At 36.2% G+C, this 26335-nt stretch overlaps 2 protein-coding genes across 3 annotated transcripts; both read right to left on the reverse strand.

The window, feature by feature from the left end:
• Positions 1–322: 322 nt before the first annotated feature.
• LOC128556502 (uncharacterized) lies at positions 323–26052 on the reverse strand. Of its 2 annotated transcripts, XR_008370721.1 has the most exons (4): positions 25666–26052; positions 12868–13074; positions 6786–8807; positions 323–6621 (listed from the first exon to the last, which is right to left on the reverse strand). XR_008370721.1 is itself a non-coding variant. In XM_053541912.1 (3 exons), the coding sequence occupies exons 1-3, from the start codon at positions 26042–26044 to the stop codon at positions 8209–8211; spliced, it is 1185 nt and encodes a 394-aa protein (XP_053397887.1). In that variant the 5' UTR covers positions 26045–26052; the 3' UTR covers positions 323–8208. The 2 variants fall into 2 exon arrangements, 1 of the variants encoding a protein (XP_053397887.1); XM_053541912.1 differs by having other exon boundaries at positions 323–8807.
• Positions 22362–25142, reverse strand: LOC128556503 (uncharacterized protein C17orf113-like). Its single transcript, XM_053541913.1, has 3 exons — positions 24870–25142; positions 24291–24515; positions 22362–22690 (listed from the first exon to the last, which is right to left on the reverse strand). The coding sequence occupies exons 1-3, from the start codon at positions 24966–24968 to the stop codon at positions 22364–22366; spliced, it is 651 nt and encodes a 216-aa protein (XP_053397888.1). The 5' UTR covers positions 24969–25142; the 3' UTR covers positions 22362–22363.
• Positions 26053–26335: the final 283 nt, after the last annotated feature.

Raw genomic sequence — 26335 nt, forward strand, 5'->3', positions numbered from 1 at the left:
AAATGATATTAAAGTTGGACCAGTCAGACAATAGCAACACCCTACCCTTTTATCTACCCCTTTAACCAACCACCCCACCACCCCAGCCTTTTTCTGTCTTTTGCATATAATTAAAATGTTCTTGTTGTTGGACTTTTGAAGCAACCCATCCACAATATATTTTTGTTAAAGCTACTTTTTGTTGTGGGCCGTCTTTGCAATGCATGGCTCTATGGCTGTGTTTTGGGTGCTCTGTACTTCCGGGAAATCTATCCTTACCTTTTATCTTTTATAAGTCATAGTAAATTTATATTTCTAAATTTGTCAAAAGCAAGATTATACATCATTTTCAACCTGTACTTTATTAATAAGAAATAGAACATACTATTAGATATTTGAATTTATACAACACATCTTAACTTTGGATATTTATCATGTTTATATGTTTGTCTACAGCCTGGACAGTTATTAACTGAAGTGCAGTGAATGACCAAGTTACTGTGCCGACAAACTCATTACACCCATTTTTCACATTTGAAATCTAAGTGTGACCTTGACAGCTAGGAACCTTGGTCTTGCACATGACACACTGTCTCATCAGAGTTAACAACTGCGCCAAGTTAATATAAAATCCTTCAATGAATGATCAAGTTATGGTCTTGACAAGTTCTATAACATCCATTTTTTACCTTTAAGCACTGAGTGTGCCCTTGACCTTTAAGCTAGGACACTGGGTCTTGCTTGCAACAAACCACCTCATAATGGTTAACAATTACACCAAGATATTTTAAAATCCCTCAATAAATGACTTGAGTTATGATCAGGAAAAGCTCTACAATACCCATTTTTTACCTTTAAGCACTATATGTGACCTTGACCTTTAAGCTAGGTACCTCGTTCTGGCGTGCGACACACTGTCTCATGCTGGTTAATAATGATGCCAAGTAATTTTAAAATCCCTCAGAGATTGACTGAGTTATGGTCTGTACAAGCTCTACAACACCCATTTTTGACCTTCAAGGGACCAGAGTTTCCCCGCGACACACTATCTCATGATAGAGAACAATTAAGCTAAGTTATTATAAAATCACCAATCAATGACTGAGTTTTGGCCTGGCCGACAGACAACTGGACAGACGGACGTGGTGACACCAGTATACCCCCAGTAAATTTTGTTTATGGGGGTATAACCATGCAGAAATATTTTCCTGTTCTCAGGAAATCCCAGAATTATCCTGGGATTCTTTTAGCAAGGCTGCAAGAAAGTCCTGAAGACAGGACTTTAACACTAAAAGACAGGACTCTTGAAAGAAAAATTGTCTTGTTCACAGGAAAAAGACAGGACATTTTCTAAAAGATACAGATTGAAAGATGGTAATTAATTTGAAACATGATCTTGTAATGGTGTAATAAGTTAATTACACTCTGGTGTTGAAGACCCATGTTTTGGTAGAAACTGTATCATTAAGCACTTGTGCTGTGGTGTTGTTGGTGTAGCAGGAATATATTCTATAAACTTGTGGTAAGTTAGCAAATTATTTCTGTAAATACTTTCAGAAATAATACTAAATGTACTCCTTCATTTAATGATTTTACAAAACAATAAGTTATTTAGAAAAGTAGTTTTCTTAACAAGAGCTGTCTGATGACAGCGCGCTCGACTATTCGAAGAATTGATTGAAGAATGGGGTCAAAATATTTCCACGGATATTCAGACAAAAGAAATAAATAGATTAGACAAACAATGTTCCTGTATTACTATGATTTCGATAAGTCTTGCACTAAATGGCAATATATGAGGCAATTTCAAAGTCCAAAAAGGGCCATAATTCAGTCAAAATAGTTATGTACTCTTGCCTACAGATGGAAATCATAATGATAAACAAGTGTTCAAAGTTTAAAAGCCATATGTCAAATAGTTTTGACAAAACATGGACTTGTATGAAAACAGAACCAATTTCAAAGTCCAAAAAGGGCCATAATTCAGCCAAAATAGATGACAGAGTTATTTTCTCTTTCCTACAGATAGAGACTATTATACTAAACAAGTGATAAAAGTTTCAAAGCCATATGTCAAACACTTTACAAACAAGAGGGCCAAGATGGCCCTAGGTCGCTCACCTAAGAAACACTCCATAACAGTGTAAAACATGTTTGACCTAGTGATTTCATGGAAACAAATATTCTGACCAATTTTCATTAAGATTGGACCAAAAAATTGGTCTCTTGCGATAAAAAAAGCATTTTCTTAGATATGACCTAGTTTTTGACCCTAGATGACCCATATTCAATTTCGACCTAGATTTCATTAAGGCAATCAACCTGACCAAATTTCATAAAAATCAATTGAAAAAAACAGTCTCTATCGCATACACAAGATTTTTCTTTAATTTGACCTAGTGACCTAGTTTTTGACCTCAGATAACAAATATTCAAAATCGACCTACATTTCATCAAGGCAATCACTCTGACCAAATTTCATGAAGATCAATTGAAAAATACATCCTCTATTGCATACACAATGTTTTTCTTCGATTTGACCTAGTGACCTAGTTTTTGACCCCAGATGACCCATTTTCGAACTCGGCCTAGATTTTATCAAGGTAATCATTCTGGCTAAATTTCATGAAGATCAGTTGAAAAATACAGCCTCTATTGCATACACAAGGTTTTTCTTTGATTTGACCTAGTGACCTAGTTTTTGACCCCAGATGACCCATTTTCGAACTTGGTCTAAATTTCATCAAGGTAATCATTCTGACCAAAATTCATGAAGATCAATTGAAAAATACAGCCTCTATCGCATACACAAGGTTTTTACGTGATATGACCTAGTGACCTAGTTTTTGAACCCAGATGACCCATTTTCGAACTCGGCCTAGATTTCATCAAGGTAATCATTCTGACCAAAATTCATGAAGATCAATTGAAAAATACCGCCTCTATCGCATACACAAGGTTTTTCTTTGATTTGACCTAGTGACCTAGTTTTTGAATTGATATGACCCATTTTCGAACTCGGCCTAGATTTCATCAAGGCAATCATTCTGACCAAAATTCATGAAGAAGAATTGAAAAATACAGCCTCTATCGCATACACAAGGTTTTTCTTTGATTTGATCTAGTGACCTAGTTTTTGACCCGAGATGATCCATTTTCGAACTCGGCCTAGATTTCATCAAGGTTATCATTCTGACCAATATTCATGAAGAAGAATTGAAAAATACAGCCTCTATCGCACACACAAGGTTTTTCTTTGATTTGACCTAGTGACCTAGTTTTTGACCCGAGATGACCCATTTTCGAACTCGGCTTAGATTTCATCAAGGTTTTCATTCTGACCAATATTCATGAAGATTAATTGAAAAATACCGCCTCTATCGCATACACAAGGTTTTTCTTTGATTTGACCTAGTGACCTAGTTTTTGACCCGAGATGACCCATTTTCGAACTCGGCCTAGATTTCATCAAAGTTATCATTCTGACCAATACTCATGAAGATTAAATGAAAAATACAGCCTCTATCGCATACACAAGGTTTTTCTTTGATTTGACCTAGTGACCTAGTTTTTGACCCGAGATGACCCATTTTCGAACTCGCCTAGATTTTATCAAGGTTATCATTCTGACCAATATTCATGAAGATTAATTGAAAAATACAGCCTCTATCGCATACACAAGCTAAATGTTGACAGACGACAGACGACAGACGACAGACGCCGGACATCGAGCGATCAGAAAAACTCACCTGAGCATTGCTCAGGTGAGCTAAAAATATAAACTGGTACGAAAAACTTAACCAAGATTTCTGAGTCAAAAGGGGCCACAATTCAGCCAAAATCCTTGATGGTGTTATGTACTCTTGCCTATAACTGGACATGGTGATGGTAAACAGGTGTTGAAAGTTTCAAAGCTTTATCTCAAAAGACTTGGTCAAAATATGAACTGGTACGAAATATTAACCAAGATTTCTAAGTCGAAAGGGGCCATAATTCAGCCAAAATCCCTGATGGAGTTATGTACTCTTGCCTGTAACTGGCCATGGTGATGGTAAATAAGTGTTGAAAGTGTCAAAGCTTTATCTTAAAAGACTTTGTCAAAATATGAACTGGTACGAAAAACTTAACCATGATTTCTAAGTCAAAAGGGGCCATAATTCAGCCAAAATCCTTGATGGAGTTATGTGCTCTTGCCTATAACTGGCCATGATGATGGTTAACAAGTATTGAAAGTTTCAAAGCTTTATCTTAAAAGACTTTGTCAAAATATGAACTGGTACGAAAAACTTAACCATGATTTCTAAGTCAAAAGGGGCCATAATTCAGCCAAAATCCTTGATGGAGTTATGTGCTCTTGCTTATAATTGGCCATGATGATGGTAAACAAGTGTTGAAAGTTTCAAAGCTTTATCTCAAAAGACTTTGTCAAAATGTGGACTGGTACGAAAAACTTAACCAAGGTGTGACGCCGACGCTGACACCGACGCCGACGCAGTGGTGAGTAGGATAGCTCTACTTATTCTTCGAATAGTCGAGCTAAAAACCATCAGAGCATTAAATAGTGAAATGTTTTACTACAGTTTAGGTAATCTGTACATGTTTGATCAAAGACAGTTTCACTCTAGTGAACAGATCATAGAATGATAAGAGCTTTTTGCTCAGTATGAAGCTTGTGATTTGATGATTCTAGACTAAATAGTAGTACTTTCACCTATTTTTTTTTGGTGCCATGAGTACACATATTTGAGCTGATTTAAGATGTGCCAAGAAATTACTATTTCTGCTATGACAGGTTGTATTGTTTCAATGTACATGATGTATGCTTTTTAACTACAAAATATTTTTTAATATTAGGAAAGGATAATCCTTATATTCTTACTGTAAAAATACTATTGAACTTTAACAGTCAATTTGTTAACTGTATCTCCCGCCAAAGAGAATTTCAAATCATGTTTACAAGGTATTCAATTACATGTTCTGGGGTTTCCTGAAGACAGGACAATTGTCCTGAGATTTCCTGTCATCAGGAATTCCTGAAGACAGGACAATTGTCCTGTAATTTCCTGACATCAGGAATTCCTGGGATTTCCTGAAGACAGGACAACTGTCCTGGGATATCCTGACTTCAAGAATTCCTGGGATTTCCTGAGAACAGGTCAATATTATACTTTTATGTCCTGTCTTCAGGAAATCTCAGGACATTACTGGGATTTTCAGGATAGCAGAATGCATTCTCAGATGTCCTGTTTTTTCCTGTTAATAGGAAAATCCTGGGATTGTCCCATTCCCATTTATAAATGAGAGCTGTCAGTTAAGACAGTGTGCTTGAGTAATAACACGGGATATAAACATTTAGTTAGGACTTTAAGCAATCATAATAAACAAGACATAGTGAAATATGTACATACATACAAAACCTTTAAACTGAGAAATTTGTAGAAATACAAGGGGCCATAACTCCTTACAAAATCATCCTATAGCTATAGCACTTGAAAAGTAGAGATAATTTAACAAAAGTAAAGAAGTGGATCAAGTTCTTATGCAATAGCTTTAGATGAAGTGTAATATGTACATTTACTTGAAAGCAGAACTTTTACCAAAACTGTCTATATGCAAAAGGCCATAACTCTTAATAAAATCTTGCTAGAGTTGTGGCACTTGAATAGTAAATACCACTAATGATGGTAAGCAAGTGTTTCAAGTTTCAATGCAACAGCTGTAAGATATAGTGCAATATTCACTGGCACATAAAACTTTAACTGAAGATGTCCAAGTTCAAAGGGACGTAACTCCTTACAACAAGAGCTGTCAGTAAGATGGCGTGCTGGACTATTTATACTTGACATAGAAGATAAATATTAACCCTTACCATGCTAAATTTCTATAACAAACTTATCCATCTTTCAATTTGGACAGTACCATTAACTGTGAAAAGGAGTGCTTAACCAAAAGATACTGACTGAATGGCGAACAGTGCAGATCTTGATCAGACTGCACAAATGACATATGAAAATGCACAGAAGTTTCAATGCAATAGCTTTGATAGTAAAATTTAATGAGATTAAGTGCAATGTGTACTTGCATGCAAAACTTTAACCAAAAATAACAGGGTTCAAAGGGTCACAACTCCTGACAGAATCATCCTTCATTTAGATCATTTGACTAGTAGAGTTGACAAATAATTGTTCAGAAGCATTTCAATGCAAAAGCTTCGATAGTAAATGAGATATTGTGCAATATGTATTTGCACACAAAACTAACTTTAAAATAAACAAGAGTTGTCACAGGAGACAGCGCGCTCGACTATTTCGATGCTGGATAGTGAAACTGGGTACATCTGAGGAAACTAGAGCTGTCACTGGAGTGTTTAATGACACCAATTGTGGATGAAGATATTGCACAATAGCCCGAGTCTATGTCAAAAATATCAACTTAAAGTAATGAGAGGTAAAGATAAAATGTATAAAACACTATATAAGTATATCCTAAGCAAAAAGGGGCATAATTCATTAAATATTGGTGCCAGAGTTATGCAGCTTGTGTCATACAGTGTGGGTGATGATGTTGAACAACTATTTTAAGTTTGAATCAAATCCATTCAGTAATAACAGAGACAGAGTGAAAGTGCATCAAAACTTTAACCTAAAATTCTAAGTAAAAAGGGGAAATAATTCATGAAAAATTGGTCCCAGAGTTATGCACCTTGTGTCATATGATAAGGGTAATGATGTTGAACAATTGTTTAAGTTTGAATCAGATCCATTCAGTAATAACAGAGATAGAGTGAAAGTGCATAAAACTTTAACCTAAAATTCTAAGTAAAAAGGGGAATAATTCATGAAAAATTGTGCCAGAGTTATGCATCTTGTGTCATATGATGTGGGTGATGATGCTGAACAACTATTTTAAGTTTGAATCAAATCCATTCAGTAATAACAAAGGTAGAGTGAAAGTGCACCAAAACTTTAACCTGAAATTCTAAGTAAAAAGGGGGAATAATTCATGAAAAAAGTGGTGCCAGAGTTATGCACCTTGTGTCATATGATGTGGGTGATGATGTTGAACAACTATTTTAAGTTTGAATCAGATCAATTCAGTAATAACAGAGATAGAGTGAAAGTGCACCAAAACTTTAATCTGAAATTCTAAGTAAAAAGGGGGAATGATTCATGAAAAAATGGTGCCAGAGTTATGCACCTTGTGTCATATGATGTGGGTGATGATGTTGAACAACTATTTTAAGTCTGAAGCAAATCCATTCAGTAATAACAGAGATAGAGTGAAAATGCATCAAAACTTTAACCTGAAAATCTAAGTGAAAAGGGGGGATAATTCATGAAATATTGGTACCAGAGTTATGGCCCTTATGTCAGATGATGTGGATGAAGATGAGGAATAAGTATTTCAAGTTTGAATCAAATCCATCAAGTAATTACAGAGGTAAGTTGAAAAAAGAGAAAGTGCACCAAAACTTTAACCAAGGTGGGGACGCGGAAAGACGCCGATGCCGGCGCCGGGGCGAGTAGGACTGCTCTCCTTATACTTCGTATAGTCGAGCTAACAAAAATGACCAAAACTACTGACAAAATCACACTAGAGCCTAGAGTAACGGCCCTTGATTAGTGTAGTTGACAAAGATGATAAGCCAGTGTTTCAAGTTTCAAGGCAAAGTTTATATAGTGCATTTTGTGCTTGCACACAAAACTTTAACCCAAGTGTGACGCCAATGCCAGGGTGCGCTAACCTAGAGAAACGGCACTTGAAAACTAGAGCAAGTGTTTCAAGTTTCAATGCAATAGCTTAGATAGTAAATGAGATATAGTGCAATATGTACTTGCATGCACACACAATATAAAAGTACAAAGGGACACAACTCCTTACAAAATCATCTTAGAGTTAAAACACTTGAAAAGTAGAGTTTACTAATGATGGTTACATTGTAACAAGTGTTTCATGTTTTAATGCAATTGTTCTGATAATAAATGAGATGTAGAGCATTATGTACTTGTATGCAAAACTTAAAGTGTTAGGCACTTTAACCAAATGTTATCCCCAGTGAAATTTGTTAACCAATTATTTAGAACTGAAGTGAAAAGTTTACCCAGACATCTTAATATAGTTATATTTAGTATACCTAGTAAAAGTTTTCTACCAATGATGTAAGAGAAGAGGTTAACAACATTATATGTGCGAGTGATGTCTTTAACCTAATCAACATGAAAGAATGTTTTATTCCATTTTAAGAGGGAGCTCATCATAAAATCCTCGACTTATTTTCCACCTTACACGACTTGGTAATTCTTTTTCTTCTACAGTTTCAGACACACTTCGATATTTTAATTCGGACTTGTAAATATCCAGTGCATCTCCAGCAAACTCTGGGAACTCTGCTTTTGGAGCATTAAGTATACTTTCTGTAGGTCCTGAACTGAGATATCTATAGTTTACAACCAACCAGGTCGCGATTACAGCTTGATAGTTCAGTATATGAGTACTGCCATCATAATCAAAAAAGTCGAATTCTGCACTTTCAAGTAAAATGTCATTCTTGGAATCATAAAAAAAGAATTGAACAGATTTATTAGAGGCTAAAATGCTCGGAATCAAGGAATGTTTAAACGCTGGATGTCGCTGCTGTTGCAAAAAAGAAAATGTAATTGTTTGGGCCAGCATATGATCTCTGACAATGAATGAATTCAGGTCACAAAATTTCACTTCAACAGTTGTTATTCCTCCTGGGCTCATCTCTTCTATTGGGCTACAATGCACACCAATGTCACAGCTCTCTAGCATTATGTCCACATTTCCATGCCATACTTTACCATGACCTGAAATAAGAAGGTAAGATATTCTTGCAGGTGACCATTCTGAAAGCCATTGGGTGTGTAGAATATTGATGGGTAGGGCTGCTCCAGTATACCAGTATTTCAATCTACTGCAGTACACTGTTAAATGTATACACATATTGCATGGAGAGGTCTGTATCAGCTGTAACTGACATTAAAATTTTATTTTTTGTATGTATTATTTTAAAATTAGCAAGTAACAGAAGAACTGCAGGCAATACAAAAGTCCCAAATTCTGTTTTAAGATATGACCCTTTAATTACCTTCTATCTATAAAATACAAGTTTCATAAAGCTAGCCTGAAAACTGTCTGATCCAGATTATGGTACTTTTTCACTATTTCTGTTGCCATAGCAACCACAATTTTGGTCAAAATAAAAAAAATAATCTCCTCATTGCTATCTACCTATAAACCTCACATAAATCCGTAAAAAATCAGCAAACTGAAACATGTCAACAATATGCACATGCTGACTTGGTAGTAAGACTTTCAATAAAATTTCATTGAAATCTGATCAGTGGTGGCTGACAAATGGCGCAGAGTCTGAGACACGAAGTTGTGTATAATATATATATATAGCCATAATGCTAAACTTCAAAGGGGCATAAATCTGGCATATATCAGCGAACCAGGACAATATGCGCATGTCCACTTGGTAGTTAGATTCTCATAAATGTTTTGCTAAAATCTGACCAGAGGTTGCTGATAAATAGCACGGACACAAAGTGTTGTATATATAAATCTGTCAAAACTCAGCAAACCAGAACACACCACAGTCTGTGCATGTCCATTTTACAAGTTGGTGATGAGAAAAAGAGAGGACAAGAATGTGGGACAGACAGATGCTTCAGCAGCTACTGGTATATGCTTCCCCAATGTGTAGCATAAACAAAATTAGGGCCCCGAGTCACTCACCTGAATACATAGAATTCAATGAAAAAGCTTTTTCACTGTATTCATAGAGGGTCACCCAAAGATTCAGTCACTCCAAATTCAGCCCACCCCTGGGTAGCCATGTTTTTGAACAAATCTGAAAATCTGAAGTATCTTTGTAGACGGTCAGCCAAGAAATTTTTGCACCAATTTATTTTTCAAATTTGGTCATTTAAGTTTTGGAAAAGAAGATTTTTAAAGGTTTCTCTATATGCATAATAGGAAAACCAGTTCCACCCACCCCTGTCAGCCATGTTTGGTAACAAATCAAAATAATTTTAACTAAATTGGTTGAGGGGCACCCAAGGAACATGTGTTAATGTTTTAAAAATCAGACCAGCGGTAACTTTTGGAGAAGATTTTTTTAGTTTTCAATAAATACATACCCGAAAACCAGCCCCACACTGTGGTGGCTATGTTTTTAACGAATCAAAATAATGCGAATAAGGCAGTCAGAGGACAGCTATATCCCCACCTAATAAAAGTTTGACACAGAGGCAAAATAATCTTCAAATTGTCATTTGAGCCAGTGTAGTTGAAACATTGTTAGTGTGGTGAATTCCACATTTGTGCATAATCAAAAACTCAAATCTTTGACTCTGAAATGTGACCTTGACCTGGCGCAGATGGGTTCTGCATGTCTTCTTTTTAAGTAATACATCGGGTATATAAGTTTCAAGAAAATCTGTCAAGGGGTTCAAAAGATAATATAGAGTAGACATGAAATCAAAGACTAAAACCTTTGACTTTGAACTGTGACCTTGACCTTGCGCCCACAAGGTTGGAACACGAGTTCTGCATGTTCTCTAGTTGAATAACACATATCATGTGGTATAAGTTTTAAGGAAATCTGTCAATTAGTTCAAAAGATATAAAGCGGACACAGAATCGATGGCTCAAACCTGACTGAATTTCATAAATAAAGATTGAATCAAAAATGTTGCCTCTAAAATGTAAACATTCGTTTTCTTTGTTTTACCCTTGTGACCTTGTTTTTGACCCCATGTGAACTCTTTGGAGATTTCATCGAGACAAACATTCTGACAAAGTTTCATAAAGATTGGGTCACAACTGTGGCCTCTAGAGTGTTAACAATTTTTTCCTTTCATTTGACAGGGTGACCTAGTTTTTGACCCCAATAACCCAGATTCGAACTTGACCTAGAGGTCATCAAGACAAACATTCTAACCAATTCTCATGAGCTTATAAACTAAATCTGTGGACTCCAGAGTGATAACAAGATTTTCCTTTAATCTGGCCAACTGACCTAGTTTTTACCCTACATAACCCAGTTTAAAACTTGACCTAGAGATCATCTATACAATCATTCTGACTTAGTTTCATAAAGATTGATTACAACTATGGCCTGTTAGAGTGTTAACAAGCTCTTCCTTTGATTTGACCAAGTGACCTAGTTTTTGACCCCACATGACCAAGATTCGAATCAGACCTAGAGGTCATCAAGAGAAATATTCTGACCAATTCTCATGAGTTTCAAACTTAAACTGTGGACTCTAGCATGTTAACAAGATTTTCCTTTGATCCGGCCTACTGACCTAGTTTTTGACCCCACATGACCCAGTTTTAAACTTGACCTAGAGATCATCAATACAAAAAGACTGGGTTATAACTGTGGCCTCTAGAGTGTTAACAAGCTTTTCCTTTGATTTGACCGGGTGACCTAGTTTTTGACCCCACTTGACCCAGATTCGAACTTGACTTAGAAGTCATCAAGACAAACATTCTGACCAAGTTTCATAAAGATTGGGTCACAAATGTGGCCTCTAGAGTGTTAACAAGGCAAATGTTGACAGACAATGCACGATGCAGACAATGACCGGTCACAACAGCTTACCTTGAGCACTTCGCGCTGTGGTATAAAATAGCAGAATTTTTTGTATATTTTCAATTTTCTTTCAACAATAACCCTGATCCAAAATAAAAACACAAACTGCATGTAGTTTATGAATGTACAGTCGAAACTCGGTATCTCGAATTTCAAGGGACCATGCTTTTTATTTCGAGATAACCGAAATTCGAGTTATGAGGAGGGAAGTATACAACAGTGATACACATATCAGTCCCACTATCCAAAGCGCGAATCTTTCTTGTAATCACTAGTTTCCTGTAATGGACTTTTAAGTTCCTTATAACACCTTGATCCATAGGTTGCGTGACGCTGGTTGAATTCAGAGAAAGAAACACTAGTTAGCTTTACTGATTTCAGTCCATTAATCTTTGGATACGCGGGACAGTTGTCAACAACTAACAAGACTGATCTCTGGTTTCGACACAATATGAAAAGATTTAATAAAAACTTTTTCCTTGATGTCGTGTATACTCCACGCTGTTGGCACTTCTGTGTTTATCAAAGTTTTAAGTTTTTCGAAGATCCCAACTGTTCAAACTAATCAATTCATTATTTTAAATCAAAAGCAATTTTCAGAACGTCTCAAAAACAAATGACCGCTGATTAAAGAAATCTAATGTTTACAGCAAACAATTATCATTATGGCACATGCAAACAAGTATGACATCATCTCATTTTGATAATCACCGCACCTTTCATATGTCGGCATCACGGGTTACTGGTTAGGCAACAAACATGGACAAGTGTTAAAAACCAACCACATTCACAATGACATGTGTGAAATTTTATCGCATATTTTCCTCACTTCAACATACAGAGTTTTACAATGCGCTTGAATTTTATTGACGAGACTGAAAATCCCTTTCGACACATCCGGAGTCTCGGTAAGTCAAATTCTGACGTAACCGGAGTTGAATTACATATATAAAGAAGGAAATTTGACGGGATTTGAAACTTTCGACTTCAGCGGAATTTCGAGGTAAGCGAGTTTGAGATACCGAGTTTCGACTGTATATGTTCTTTTATCACATAGCTTTAGTAAATATTTACATATTGTATTCCTAACTTAAAAGCAACACATAAATTATTCAGTGCATTAAATTTTTTATTGTACATATTCAGTGCAATAATTTTTTTTAAATTGTAACCAGTACTTTAGATTCAACTGTGCTCAATTAATACATAATTATATATATAAATATTTTCTGTTTCATTACTTCTTTGGCTAAAAGACTTACCAATTGATGTGTCATCAAATCGAGAAAGGATTTCCTTTTTCTCATAGTTTCCACAAATGCAAAGGTAATCTTTTTTTGCTGCACACTTATCCATTGTGAACTCTTTTGCAACTGCCAGTTTGGAGAAAAAATGCATCCCAAGAGTTATCATCAGCTGTGTTTCATTTTCCACTCCAACACTGAGACTTCGAAGACATCTGTGGGACTCTGAAGATAAATAATTAAGCACGTGAAGACTGCTTTTTATATAAAAAGGGCACATCAGTCTATCAATAATCAGTCAATCAATCAATCAATACTTCAATTCAGCCAATAATTCTGTGATATTTGAATCAACTTTTTTCAAGTCAGGATTGGATCATCTAGTAAAGTGTGTCCATAAAACACGAATGCCTTCTCCGGGTCATTTGATAGAAAACTATCTTCTTTCCCTTTATCAAGGGCAATAACATTGGAATAATTGGGATCAAGGTCAAACAAAATTCAGGGTGAACTACTTAAAGTGGTGCTTGGTATAATTGCAAGATTTTATGACTCCAGCTATAATACTTTTCAAGTTACAGGCAACACAATAAAAAAATACCCATTTTTTCACAAGTTCAAGAGCCATAACTCCAGTACTATTGGAGTCAATGTCAAACAAAACAATGGTGATTAAACTAATTGCAAGGTTTCATAAATCTAGCTATAATATGTTTGTAATCACAAGCAAAACAAGCTAAAATGGAAATTTTTCTCGTATTATAAAAGTCAAGGTCAAACAAAACCAAGCTCAATATAAGTGCAAGGTTTTGTATTTCTTGGTACAATACTTTGCTAGTGATAGGCAATCAAAAGTCATTAACTCTATGAAAATGGGTCCAAACAAGAATTCCTCAATTCATGCACAACTATGCCCATCTCTAGATGTGCCATGGTAATAAGGCTTTGCCATGGAAATCCATGTAGTTCCATTGCAGTTAGCATGGAAATCCACAGAAAATTGAAATACACCATGGATATTGAACAGAACAGTAAGTTTGCCATGGATTTCAATTGATTACAGCTTTCATATTGATCAATTTCCACAGAATGATGGCCCCACATCAGTAAAATTTCTGTGTTTGATGAACAAAAATAAGAAAATCAATTAGGCTGAGGTTTTTTTTTATTTTTAGTTTTACAGGATTAAAAAAAAATGAGCAGTAGGAGGACATAATTATTAAAAGTAGGAAAAGTGAGAAGTTGATAAACAAGAGCTGTCTGTAAGACAGCGCGCTCGACTTTTCTCAGTGCTTGACTCTGAATAAGAGCTTTGCCAGTAAAAAAAATCCAAGTTAAAAAGGGGCATAATTCTGTCAAAATTCAAATCAGCGTTATGGGGATTGTTTCTCCTGGTGTAGACTTTGATGGTAAATAAGTATTTTAAGTTTCAAGTCAATAGCTTTGATAGTAACAGAGATATTTGACTTTATCAAAAACTTTAACAAAAATTTCTAAGTTAAAAGGGGCATAATTCTGTCAAAATTCAAAGCAGAGTTATGGGGATTGTTTCTCCTGGTGTAGACTTTGACAGTAAATAATTATTTTAAGTTTCAAGTCAATAGCTTTGATAGTAACAGAGATATTTGACTTTATCAAAAACTTTAACCAACGGCGACGCCGACGCGAGTGCAATAGCTCTACTTTTTCTTTGAAAAGTCGAGCTAAAAAAAAATGAGCCACACCATGAGAAAACCAACAGAGTGCCGTTTGCGACCAGCATGGATCCAGACCAGCCTGCGCATTTGCGCAGTCTAGTCAGGATCCATGCTGTTCGCCAACGGTTTCTCTAATTGCAATAGGCTTTGAAAGTGAACAGCATGGATCCTGACCAGACTGCGCAGATGCACAGGCTGGTCTGGATCCATGCTGGTTGCAAACGCACTATGTTTGTTTTCTCATGGTGCGGCTCAATTGGAGAATCAGATTTTTTCGATTTTTTTTTATTTTCGGAACATTTTTTTTTCTTATTGTTTTTTAAAGATATTGCATATCATCAGTTAACAAACATAACATGTTTATGATGTTAAACCTACAACATGTACTTAAGGCCAGAAAAGCAGTTATTCTTTTTACAAGCATCAGATCAGAGACAGGTTAATGAAGGTTTTTTAAAAAATAAATATACAAACATATTTAGTTTGTTGAAAACACTGTCGTAAATCCTCATGTTAGCTTCCGGTTGTGCATGCCCACATACTAGTATTAAGGTAACCTACCTCCTTAATATATAGTAAAGTGATTCCGTACTGCATGCATATGAATCTGAACTACCATGTACACTTTAGATAGCCCGGACCAGTACGCGGACGCTACCAGTACACGGACACTTACATGTTCTGCAAGGTCTAAGCAATTTAATCCTATCTTGTATGAAAATATTATATGTCAATAACATTCGCTATGTATATATACATTCTTCCGGTAATGTACATGTATAATAACACATCCTGATTAACCGAATAAAACTGTAATTAGCACACGAAAAAAATTATATCTCCACCAAAAACAAACTAGTTTGCCAGGTTACATTGAGGTAAATTTATTATAAATACCTAAATCAATCGACAATTCTTTTAACTTGTTCTCCTTTTACTTCCGGATATAAATAAATTATTTAGAAAAGGAATTGTTTAATGTGACTCGCCTTTTTGGGGGTGTTGTCGGCTTTTTTCACAGGTTAGTAAAATAGGGTGAAATGTGTTACAGTACTGGTCCAGTCTGTCAATACAGTAAAGACTGTCTACAGTAACCAACTTTTGGAGAACTTCAGTCTGACTGGGAGAGGTCTTGGTTTAAGGTAAATAATGCATGTTCCAGTTATTTAGGACCTCTAAACACTAAGGACCTTTAAACACTCTGACAAAACACGGAATATTTTAAAAGACCTTTCACTCTGCTTCACTTTATTTTCATTCAGGAACTACACTCCGTGATTTGTACTAAAGAAGGTTTCTCCCTTTGGGAGGGTGGGTCAGAAAGTCGTTATAAATGTTCAAAGTTGTGGTTCGGGGCAAAGAAATCATGGTCGCTGTACGCATCAGACAGGGAGTCGCTAGAAACAAGCCAACTCACTCACAGTAGTGTGAAATGCATCGGGAGGAAGAAAAAAGGTTGTTGTAGAAAGAAAGCCGCTGAATGCAAGGGGCTGCTAAGGCTGTCTTTACTGTATAAAACCAATTATTGTGAGTCTTATATTCAGTTTTTATATCAAATGATTGTATGAAAGGATAAATTTTATTCTGTTTAATTAATTTATGTTTTAGCTTTAGACTTTTGGCAAAAAATTTGTCAAAACAAAGAACAGAGGTGGGAATTTTAGCATTTTCTCGCATATACTTATTACCGTGAATTTCATCTTTCAATCTAAAGATGTTGTTAAATTGATCTAAGATAAAGAAAGCATTTCTATTTTACAATGGGTCAAACTAAATATGAAACATATATGGCAGAAATAAGCAACTTCATTGAAAATTAGCAGAAAAAAATTGCAAAGATTAACCATTACGACCAGTCACTTAGCTAAAACTTAGCTTTAGTGACTGGTCGTAATCACTGGTGCTAGACACATAATCAAATATTTTACTTAATCAGGCCTATATTTGTATAGAAGATATAAGGTCCCCATCGGAACAAAAACATCATGCTGAACAAACAAGAACCAGAACTCCAGATAAGCTTTTGGTGCAACTGGGTATTTACCCATCACCTTTTGTCTGAATTCAATGGGTATTGGAAATCTGAACTATCATTACCCAGCCTTTTCAGAATAGGGTATTTGCTAAAACCAATTGGGTATTTCGACAATCTTGCACAAACAATGGAGTATTTTTTGTGGCTTAATTAAATTAAATTGTGTACGCTTACAGTATACATGGTATATATCATTAACCAAGTCCGACTAAAGATATTTTTTCTCCAATCATTTAATGTTTTCTGAGATACTTTTGTTCCATCTTGTTTTTTTTTCACTTTTAATGCAGTCGGAGATCAATTCATCCACAATACCCGAACGTATGTTCACAACAATATGCGTTCTCCCATAAGATGTCATTCAGTATCGATGACACTACATCGTCACAAACAGATAACTGTCTTTGCTGAACAGCAAAATATCCCACTAATTTGCTTGTTTGTGCTGCAATAATGTTTTTTTCTGCAACCTCTTTTACATTTTATCGGCGTAAAAATTGTTTACAAAGCCTCCAAATAACACAGATCAGCTGACTGAATGGTCCTGTGATTTTTCGGATAAATAGTTACCTGTTCTGTGGTAACGAATAACCAGTCAGTTGTCTAGCATTAAAGTCTTGTACCCGTTCTATAAGGAAAATGCGATACGCAAGTGATTGGTTAAATGAATTGGGTATTAGAAATTTTAATTGCGTTTCAGTACGCACGCTGTATGAATTCAATTGGGTTTTCTGCAACTTTAATTGCATAAATACGCAGCTTATCTGGAGCTCTGAAGAACACTGCTGCAAGAAACGACCAGATCACGGTTTTCTCTGTGGCTGCCACTTGAAAGCATAAATCCAACGAAGCAATAACACTTTTTATTTCATTAAAATCCCTCAAATAGCAAAAAAATGATTAAAAGTTTCACAAAATACCACGATTTTCAATCCAAGTCGTTTTCGACGTCCATTCTATAAATATCTACAAAAATAATTTCTGGTCGATTCCTACGAAATAAATAACAAGAGGACCATGATGGTCCTGAATCGCTCACCTGTCCCCACATGACCCAGTTTTGAACTGAGTATGACGTCGTTTTTTCTATTATTTGACATAGTGATCTAGTTTTAGAGCTCATGTGACCCAGTTTTGAACTTGACCTAGACATCATCGAGATAAAAATTCTGACCAATTTTCATGAAGATCATTTGAAAAATATGGCCTCTAGAGAGGTCATAATTTTTTTTTTCTATTATTTGACCTAATGACCTAGTTTTTAAAGGCACGTGACCCAGTTTCGAACTTGACCTAGATATTATCAAGGTGAACATTCTCACCAATTTTCATGGAGATCTCATGAAAAGTATGGCCTCTAGAGAGGTCACAAGTTTTTTCTATTATTTGACCTAATGACCTAGTTTTTGACCGCACGTGACCCAGTTTCGAACTTGACCTAGATATCATCAAGGTGAACATTCAGACCAACTTTCATGAAGATCCATTGAAAAATATGGCTTCTAGAGAGGTCACAAGGTTTTTCTATTTTTAGACCTAATGACCTAGTTTTTGACCGCACGTGACCCAGATTCAAACTTGATCTAGATATCATCAAGGTGAACAGTCTGACCAATTTTCATGAAGATCCATTGAAAAATATGGCCTCTAGGGAGGTCACAATGTTTTTCTATTTTTAGACCTACTGACCTAGTTTTGGACCGCACTTGACCCAGTTTCGAACTTGACCTAGATATCATCAAGATGAACATTCTGACCAACTTTCATAAAGATCCCATGAAAAATGTGACCTCTAGAGTGGTCACAACAGGGATCGAATTTAACGGTCGCTAACTCGCAAAATTCGAGTAAGAACAAAAAAATGCGAGTAGAAAATCATGGCACTCGAATATTTTTGCGATCACGTTCGAAAATCGGGGAATTCGCTCAAACTGTCCTTTTCTCTTTAAAAACTCCTTTCGGGCAGTTAAATTACCGATAATCACGTGACTGCTTCTAGACGCTTGTCGCTTTATATAAAAGTAATTTATGTATCGGATATGTAAGTAAGCGTCTAGGCAATATTTGTTTTCATTTTGGACGTCTGTAATTTGCAAAGTTCTGGAGAGGAAATAACATGTTTCTTGGTGCAAAAAAGCCCGCGGAGCTCGAAAATGCTAGCAACACTACCAACTGTGGCCTGAGAAAAACTTAAAAGATCAACGTCAAGCCAAAAGTCCAAAGAATCATTGAGTACTTTGGTTTGTATCATACTTTCAAAACCAGAAAGTCCCAAGCCTGTCCGAACTGTTAACTTTTATATGAAACCAAACAACAACAAAACAACTTGAATTTAGCACGTAAACAGCTTTTAAATAATTGCTAGTGGAACCCATCATTTTGCTAGTGGAAAAAAATGGCACTAGCAAAAATTTGCTATTTGGAAAAAAAGTTAAATTCGATCCCTGCACAAGCAAAAGTTTACGGACGCACGCACGGACGACAGACGCCACGCGATCACAAAAGCGATCACAAAAGCTCACCTTGTCACTTTGTGACAGGTGAGCTAAAAAACGGCTACAACTTCCACATACTTTCAATAAACAAACGCTTTTCCAGTCAATCCGCAAAGTATAAACTAAATGACAGCCATCTACAAACATAATTCATCTGAAAAAGTATGAAGTTATCTAATTTGTGACGGTATTTTATCGCCATGTATACTGTTCTGCACTTAATATCATGCTAGGACTTGATTGGTTAAGACGGGAGTCATTATTTACCTGTTACTACACTATTACTTCGGTAACTTCACATCATTTTCCTGTCACTTAAGAATCAAAATGGTGAGCATTACTTGAGCTGCGCTTCCATGGCTGATGTTTTCAGTCCAATCTTCTATCTATGAATTATGTTTGTAGGGGGCTGTCGTTCAGTTTAGACTTCTCGGTAGAGTAACCTCTTATCTAGTTCTGGCTACCATAACTTAACTGATGCTGTTTTTATTTTCTGGTGGTCGCGTCCATAAATAAGTTATGGCAAAACCCCATTTGGTTAACTAACCAATATCAAACCGAAACATCTCGCACAGTCTCTCGTGAGAAACTGACGACGTCATGCAATTACAGTTCAGAGCACGTGGTTATTTTTAAAAATCAAGATCAAAATTTTTCCTATTTATGAATTTAATTTGATCGTAAACATACTGGTTGGCGACCCAGAATTTCGGACGACCCAGAAAATCAAACAGTCACGTAAACGCTTATTTTGGCGTAATTTTTGATCATTTCTTGACAAGTACATAGACGTTTGCATTATGTGCAACATCATCTGCAATAATTGCAAATCAGTAAGTTAAACTTTCAAAAATGGAATATTTACATTTGTTCACGAAATGTTGTGACAGCTCTCACAGGGGGAAGCTGCATACATGTTTTGATGCCCCAACATTATTCAAGGGGAACTCATCTACAATCTGCTAAATGCCGACGAGAAAATTGCGTGTTATAAAACAAGTATCAATGTTTTCCCATTAATACCACGAGTTAAATGCGTTTAAACCAAATTGTTTTACCTAAAATTTTGTGTCGTATGTAGGCCAGCTGGATTTTTCAAACTCTCAGCAGCATCAAATATTTACAGTTGAATGTAAACAAGGTTAACAATACTTAAAATGTCTTTTTATCATTAAAACCAACCTAAACGTGATTCTGCCAAACAGAAGTGATGATAATTAGTATTTTCCTACTGTCCGATTTCTGGGTCCTGCAACATGCTGAAAACGTTAAATTTATGTACCCTCTTTCGGGCCTCAGTGACGTGTTCAGTTTATTTTTATATACAAACAAATTTGTGTTTAGCGACACCGAAGAACTGAACTTGATTCAGGTATCATTTCATGAATCTTGAATTAAAAATTAAAATATGACAGATGAAAAGGTTGTGAAATTGTCCGAATCTGGGTCGGCAACCAGTAGCCATTTTCGACAAAATTCATAAAAAAACATATCTTACAGGGTTCTCACTAGCAATTTCAAGCTGCAGTCCTGGGACTCCCAAAGCTGAAAAAGTTGCAGTCCCAACAAGACTGATGGACAGACTTAAACGTTTCGTCAAAACGCTGACCTCTATTGTACTTTAAAATTAAGTATAGACGGACAACAGACATTTAGTAATCACAATTCTTCACCCAAACTTTGTTAAGGTGAGATAAAAAGGTATTTGAAGACTGAATAGGTGAAAAATGTAACACTTTTATTTTAATACTTATTAACAGCATAGTATCACTGTAACCAAGTCACAAACATTTACATTCTTCTATTGAACATTTCACAAAATTTTGTTCCACTTGCAAAGGTGTCAAAGTCTTTGACAGAGGGACCTTCCCATCTGATTCTCATTAATGTCATAACAAATATAATACTTTATTTTAATACTTATCAGGAGCATAGCATTAAAACATTTGGTCTGAAATATAAGAATTCACAATATGATCATTTTTGCATATATACACAACATATTGTAATATAGAAACAAAATGCTTCATCAATAACATCTGTTATACATTGTAGCACTGTACATATAACCAAGTCACAAACATTTACTTTCTTCTATTGCGCATTGCACAAAGCTTTGTTACACTTGCAGTGGGGTCAAAGTCTTTAACAGAGGGGCCTTCCTGTTTGATTCTCATTAACTTTACAACAGTTTCATGAGCTAACCTAGAGCGTCCTTTAGTTTTAATGTGATTGTGCACACTAAACTGCCTCTCACAGGCAACTGAGGTCACAGGAGACACAAGCAGTATTTTGGCCAATTTAGCAAAGTCAGGGTAGAGTTCAGAATAGTTTTTAATTATGTGTACACACCCTTCCTGCAGATTTTTGTTCAGGTCTTTTAGAATAATTTTCAGGTCAAGATAACTGTCTCGGGCTCTGTTGCCATTGATAACGCTTTCCCCATATACTTCTACTAGTTTCTCTAGTTCATTCTCTCCATAAGACTCTAAGGCTGTCACTGCCTTCGGCACTTTCTGAGGATTAAGTACAGTGTCCAGTTGTTTTAATGTAGCCATTGACTCTGGTTCAATTCTGTCAGTTAGGTTATCACACAATTTGCCTAAGTAAGTACCCGCACTATTCTGAAACCCAATGCGTAATGTCTCCCTGTCAGTTAATTTCACACCTCTGTACATTCCATTTTCAATGTTCTTATATGTCTTATCAAGCTCAGGACCATTCACTCTTTTCATTTTACTTAGCTTTGCCTGTGTTAATTCAACCTGTGTATTAACAACTTCTATGTCCACACTATCACCTTGAAGCAGGGTACTCAGCCTACTTATGACCATTAGCACATCTTTCAGAAAACCTCACAAGCAGAAAGTTCACAGATCTGAGTTTGTTCAGTAACCCTTTTGCCTCAGCATTGCCTTCAGCTGCCTCATGTTCCAGGGTCTTCATAGATAGCATCCACAGCTTTCCCCAGGGACAACCATCGAAAGCTTGCTGGTTCTTTCAGTGTGATGAATTTGTGGTTGTCATCCTCTAACACTGACATGAGTGTTCTCAATTTATTGTATCTCACAGCAGACAAACTGAAATGTTTGTAGACTGACTTAACTGTACTCTGGTATTCATCCAACATAGGCACATCTCTGCAAGCCTGCCCTGCAGCCAGCGCCAGGCGATGGGCAACACAGTGGATCTGTATCAGCAGTGGTGCAAGCTCCTTCAACTTTACACCCACACACCCCGTCCTTCCAGTCTTGACACTGGCACCGTCACTTGCAAGGGTTACCACTTTATCCAAAGGAATGTTCTTTTGTGAAAAGTTCTTTCACAGCTGTTACAAGTGTATCCGCTTTCCCATTTTCAACATTGATACAATCCAGAAACTGAACTTTTGGCATATTATCACTAGACAAACACTTCACATACACATTTAATTTTTTATGAACAGTTATGTCTGTACTTTCATCAAGAATTAGACCTATATACTCAGACTGCTGTAGATTCTGTGTGAGATAATCATCCAGTGTAGAATCAATCGCATCTATCAGTTCCATTTTTGCTTCCTCACTGGTATACAGTTTCTTCGGGTTCTGAAGACCTGGACAATTGTTTTTCACCTGGAAGATAAAAACAGAACACATGTATAAAAATTAGATGACTAACTAAAATTGAAATTTTTTTTTAAATTTCCCTATCCTTCCTAAGAAACTGTATCAATAATGGATCACTTGCTGAAACAAACTTTTTTATTTTCCTTTCCTTTACAGCAACTTGCGAAATGTCTCAATTAAACTTACATGTTAATGGCTATTAGCAGGGCTCGGACAGTTAATTCAGTCTTACCATTCTGATATGTCAGATTAACCCAGTATGCATTGCACATTGGAGTATAGATTATAATGTACCACAGGGCACTCGTTTGGCCATTTTTGGGGCCGAATATGGGTACCATTCCCCTCCTAAAATAATATGTTTTTTCCCCCTTTCTCAGAAGAAAATTCCCCTGATGATAGGTTGTTTGACACAAATAGATATTAACTCTTTCTTTTAATATTATATAGTGCCTCTTAGGAAGATTACTGTTGCAATATAGTCACATCAGTTAGAAATGACTGAAAACAGTATTAACTAGAGCTATCACTAAAGGTGATGATTGTACCCCCCCCCCCCCCCCCCCCCCCCCCCCCCCCCGCATGCACTGACACAGTACATTGCAATCTGACGCACACAAGATTGTATAATTATGTGGACTGTATGTATATAGACTGTATGTAACAAAAAACAAAGTCCCATAACTATGCAGAATATTTATCTAAAAGAATGTAACATGCACCATGCACAACTAGGGTTGGTACTGATCACTTGTGTGAAGTTTCATTAAATTGTGTGCAAGGGTTTGGTAGATCAGGCACGCACAAGATTGCATATGCAGACTGTATGTACATAGTATGTTAACAAGAAACAAAGTCCCATAACTCTGCAATTTTTGTCGCTGAAAGAACCTAACATGCCCCATGCACAACTACTGTTGTTACTGATCACTTGTGTGAAGTTTCATTAAATTGTGTCAAGGGGATGAGGAGAGATGTTGCGCACAAGATTGTGTCTATGTATATAGTATAGTAACAAAAAAACAACAAAGTCCCATAACTCTGCAAATTTTTTTTCTAAAAGAACCTAACATGCCCCATGCACAACTACTGTTGGTACTGATCACTTGTGTGAAGTTTCATTAAATTGTGTCAAGGGGATGAGGAGAGATGGTGCGCACAAGATTGTGTCTATGTATATAGTATACTAACAAAAAAAACAAAGTCCCATAGCTCTGCAAAAATTTTTTCTAAAAGAACCTAACATGCCCCATGCACAACTACTGTTGGTACTGATCACTTGTGTGAAGTTTCATTAAATTCTCTCAAGGGGATAAGGAGAGATGATGCGCACAAGATTGCGTCTACGGACAGACAGACAGACAACCTGAAACCAGTATACACCCCCTTACAACTTTGTTGTCGGGGGGTACAATAAGTGTGAAAAGTAGTTACATATACATGGCTTAAACTTCCCCTTTTCGTCTTAAAATGTTGATAAATTCCTCTTCCTGAGGGTATGGGTACCTGTCCCCAAAAGTTGTCTAGTGCCCTGTACCAGTATATTATTATGATAATATAGTGCATCTGAACGTGAAGTCATTTAGGCATTAATCTAACTCCTTACCTGAAGTTCTATTACTTTGTCATACTGGTTGATAGCAACACCCTGTTTTGCGACATAGAACATGGTGTTGATTTGTGCCTCGATAGAGTCGTCCTCAACAATACGGTCTTGTTGTTCGGTGGCTTCTACCACCTTCTGTACGGTAATATTCTGGCTTTTGGAGTCTCTTGCCTGAGCTGCGAAGAGATGGTCTTTAGATATCTCATGCCTACTGAATGTGGAACTCTGGAATAAAGATATTGCATATTACTGAATAAATAACCTTCAAAATCTGAGAATGCAGGGACAAAAGAATACACACTCTGCTTTATTAAAAATGCTGTCCATCTGACAGACATCAGGACTACAGGTATATGCTGAAAACCTCTTACATAGCATCTAATATACAATGTAAGAAATACACCTTGTACATTTATGTACACATAAAAACTTTGTTGATTTTACATTACAAATTTGGGAAAAGTGATGAAATTCTGTTTCAAAAGCTTATTTAATGATTATTGCATGTAGGTGATCTATAACAAAAAATTAAACAGCAAGAGAAATTATTTAAAATTCTAGATCTATATATAATAGTACCTGCAGATTTGGTGTTCCATTAGTAGCCATTGAATTGTTTCGTTTGGCAGCCTTGCACCATGAACAGATAGCACTTATATCTCCATTTTCATTATCCATGGAAATGTCCTATTCCAATCACGATTCCACGTACAGTCAAACTCGCTTTATACGAACTCTTCGGGACCTGGGAAATGTGCTGGTATCAAACGAAATTCGTATTAACGAATGTATGACTCCGGGGTAATTTGCCCGAACAAGTTGGGCAGTATCACCGGTATCGCCGTTGAATAGCTTCCGATAAATTAAAATACAGTAATTAGATGCTCATTAGTAGTTTTAACCAAAGAAGTATAAAATACACAGAATGGCAACTGGCTGTAATCTCACGTGAGCTCGTGTCAGAGCGTGATTCGGCGTTATCTTACTAAAAACAAACATCGGCGAGCATGGAGTTACAACTTGTACCCTTTAAAACTACATTTAAAATACATGTTAGCTTCTAAAACAAAATTAGTTTAATTTGAAATGGTCTTAAGACACGAAGTACACGTTTTTTTTTGCCATTAAGACACGAAGTACACGTTTTTTTTTGCCATCGAAAGAAGCGCGGTCATACGGTGATAATTATTTTACCGATGAATAATTGCTTTCGCATACAAAATGGCGCGTGGAGAAAGCGCCACTTCCGGTAAACGAGATCTCGTTTTTTTGTCACGGGAGGTTGGCGAGATTTGCTCTATATGCCTTTCAAGTTGCCAATCTATTTATTTTTATAGCTCTTTGTTTTAACTGATTAAGTGAGTGAGATACTAACCTTCATCGAAAAGAAATGCCAACAAAGGGAATAGAAGTGTTTTTGTGTGTTCATCTTCAGGTATGTAACTGTCCTTATTGGTTATATCATTCAACATTTTTACTCCATCATTGAAAATGCTTTCAAAGGCATAAAGTTCTTGCAACACCGGTGATGCATGGCAAGATGCTTTAGAAAACAACTTTCCATCTTCGGCATTTGGATCACAATATGTTATTTTGTCCGAAAGAAGAGCCAAATTTCGATTAGACAACATATGTTTGTACAATGTACAAAAAGCCTTTTTATCACTGAAAGTACAAAACTTATCAAAAGGCGTTTCTAAACGGGCCTGTTTGGCATAAACTCCCCGAGATTGCTGTTCAGGCAGTCCCGCCATCTTGTAAAGGGTAGACAATTTTGGTTCCCGGCGGGAACGGGTTAGAGAGCACCAATTGTTTTCCCATACTGTAACAGGACTGACCAAGTATCAACTTGAACGAGATTTCTGGACGGATAGAAGGACGAAAACAGGTCACGATTCCTGATTTAAATTAACCCAGGTTCATTATTATATTAAATTGAAATCTATTTTGTTTGGTCACTAAAAGAAAACCAGTTCAGAGTACACAAAATCACAAATACTTTCTTGTTCTTATAATGATTTACTGTACTTTATCAATGATAATTA

Source organism: Mercenaria mercenaria, chromosome 4, assembly GCF_021730395.1.
Source record: "Mercenaria mercenaria strain notata chromosome 4, MADL_Memer_1, whole genome shotgun sequence".
In the NCBI taxonomy this organism is placed as follows: Eukaryota; Metazoa; Mollusca; class Bivalvia; order Venerida; family Veneridae; genus Mercenaria; species Mercenaria mercenaria.